General features: G+C 40.8%; 1 protein-coding gene across 11 annotated transcripts in view; it reads left to right on the forward strand.

Moving 5' to 3' along the window:
- The window catches only part of woc (zinc finger protein without children), a 27,329-nt gene that overhangs the window by 1,603 nt on the left and 23,226 nt on the right, over window positions 1–2,500 (forward strand). For all 11 annotated transcript variants that reach the window (XR_006223465.2, XM_043019672.2, XM_043019674.2 and 8 more), the window contains exon 2: window positions 681–2,231. Coding sequence is in view for 10 of the 11 variants with exons in the window: in XM_043019672.2 (XP_042875606.2) it covers window positions 696–2,231 (1,536 nt within the window). In the remaining variant the exon portion in view is untranslated. The remainder of the gene's footprint in view (window positions 1–680; window positions 2,232–2,500) is intronic.

A 2,500-nucleotide genomic window follows, 5' to 3' on the forward strand; every position in this document is an offset into this window, starting at 1 on the left:
ATCTTAGCTATTATGAAGAACAGTATGGTGCAACAGTAGATAGAGGTGAATTATACTGCCTTACATAATAACCAGAATATCAATTTGTTCAATATGAATTAACTTGCAGATGCAATAAGAAATATCGTGCAATTGGATATTGAAAGTTGAAAATCAAGTGTTTTTTGATTGATTGTCAACTTACAATTAGGAAAGGGGTTTGTTAGCAAAGATTATTAGTCCTTAGTAATTCAGCTTTTCATTTCAGCCACCTGGATTTTATCCATAAGGCCTGGATTGCATTTTGTATGCTCAGAGAGGCATACCTTAAGTACCACACATTATTTATTTTATAACAGCCCTTTTAATATATATGATTTTGAGCAAGCCAGGGCAACATCTTATTCCCAAGGCTCATAGGAAGTAATATAGTTCCTTTTCTTCTCATGAAAACACTTTTTTTTTTCTTATTCACTGTTTTCTGGTTTGATCATGGTTTTGTATGAGTAATGATATCAGAAAAGTAATTCCTATAGTTTTTTTTATAGTAAGGCAATACATGATTACATTAGATATTGCAGTTAAATGTTAGGCCCAATTTTTATAAAAATTGAATTGTTATTTAGCATGTTTCTTCAAGGAGAGTTATCCAGCTTTTAATTTGACTTATGGATATACTAAAAGATTTAATCCTCTTTCAGAAGTTGCAACACATAATGGACAAGCCAGAGGCAGAAAGCATGGAGACTGATGACGCAGAAAATCCTCTGTTGGAGAAGAACTTGGAGGAACAAGGTGCTGGAAAGTCAAGTGAAGGAGTGAGAGAGGGAGATGTGAGTGATGAAATGAAAACAGGAGAGGGAAGTGAAGGAATGAAGGAGGGAGATGAAAGTGAAGGAGTGGAGGATGGAGATAGAAGTGAAAAAGTTAAAGGAGATAGTAGTGAAGAAGTGAAAGGAGATAGAAGTGAAGGAGTTGAAGAATTAGACACAAGTGAGGAAGTGAAAGAAAGCTGTGATTCGCCAAAGGACGCTAATATTCAAAATGTGAGTGTTGACAGAGACAGTGCATCAGAGGAGAGCTGTCACAAAGACATCGATAGTGTGACGGTGCTTGAAAAGGAACCGGAGAAAGAACAGGATATGGAGTGTGGGGTAGATCCCTTACTTGAGACTAAGGATAAAGATGCTGATGAGGATGGTAAGGGGGATAGTGAGAATGTGGAGAGTGAGGAAAATAAGGAGGAGACCAACGTAGATCTTATGGTGTGCGAACCCGAAAATGTCGAAAGTGCTGGTGATAAAGGTAGTTCTGAAGACAATGAGAAAGTGAATTCTCAGTTAGAAACGGGTGATAGTCAGTCCACAGATTTGCAGAAAAGTAGTTCATGTAGCAGGACTGCAAATGAGGACATCGCGGGGGAGAGAGCCAAAGAGGATATTGAAGACTCTGAGGGGGACAAGGGCAATAAGAATAGTCAGGGAGTGGAAGTGATGGAAGTAGATGCAGAGGAAGAGAGTGGGGAATTGGTGAATGCTCAGGAAAAGAAAGATGAAGATGCAGAAGAGGACATAATTGAAGTAGAAGTGTACAAAAAGCCAGCTGAAGTGGTAGACTTGGCCAATGATGAAGAAGCAGAGGTAAATAGAGAGGACAAAGAAGAAGAGGGTGAAAAAGATGCTGTCACTGATGACCAGTTATTGGAAGGCAATAACAAAGGCATTAAATTGAGGTCTCTAGCTTCACTTGTAGAGGAGAACCAAGAGCAGAGAAGTGATGAGAACTCCAGCGAATCGACTATCTCTGTGGCCACACCGCTGGCAGATGGGCCGCCCATTGGTGAGATCCTAGAGCATGGGGAGATCATAGGCCCAGCAGAAATGGGTGGACTACAGCTGAGGATCTCCAATGTGGTTGGTGGCGAGGACAGCATCACGGGGCTCTCCACTGATGAGGACCGCGATGCCTTTTGCAACATCCAGATTTCGTCAGTGACCACATTGATGGACCCTATGAGTCCTGAAGACCCCAACCAGGACAAGAGCCTTTGCTCGCCTGAAAAGGAATTAGACCGAGAGAAGCAGCTCCACAATGACCACGGCGATGAGCCAGGGAAAGAAGGCGATGACTCAGCGGTCGGCTCGATAAAAATTGTCAATTCCGAGAGCCTGGCCGAAAAAGACGGAGAGAAGGAAGATGGCGGGGAAGGGGATTCCGAGGGGCCAAAAATTAGACTCAGTAGCGCTGTGTCGGTGAGTAGGAAGGTATTCTCTGGATGAGCTATTTATTTTTCAAATTTTTTACACATACGGTTTACTTATTTTTCAATTATATTGCTCTGATTAAGTGATACTCTTTCTCTTGCTAGACTTATTGAAATCCACATGGTCATTTCACATTTCAGTCTGATATTCATTGTAAATGGCAGAGCAAATGTATTATTCTGAAGGTTCCCTAAAACTCATTGCTGTTCTACTTTTAATGTAATTAATTTAATTTTGCCATTTTTGTTAATCATATC

Source organism: Penaeus japonicus, unplaced genomic scaffold (assembly GCF_977035675.1).
Source record: "Penaeus japonicus unplaced genomic scaffold, GWHDUDI00000001_assembly GWHDUDI00000025, whole genome shotgun sequence".
NCBI classification, from domain to species: Eukaryota; Metazoa; Arthropoda; class Malacostraca; order Decapoda; family Penaeidae; genus Penaeus; species Penaeus japonicus.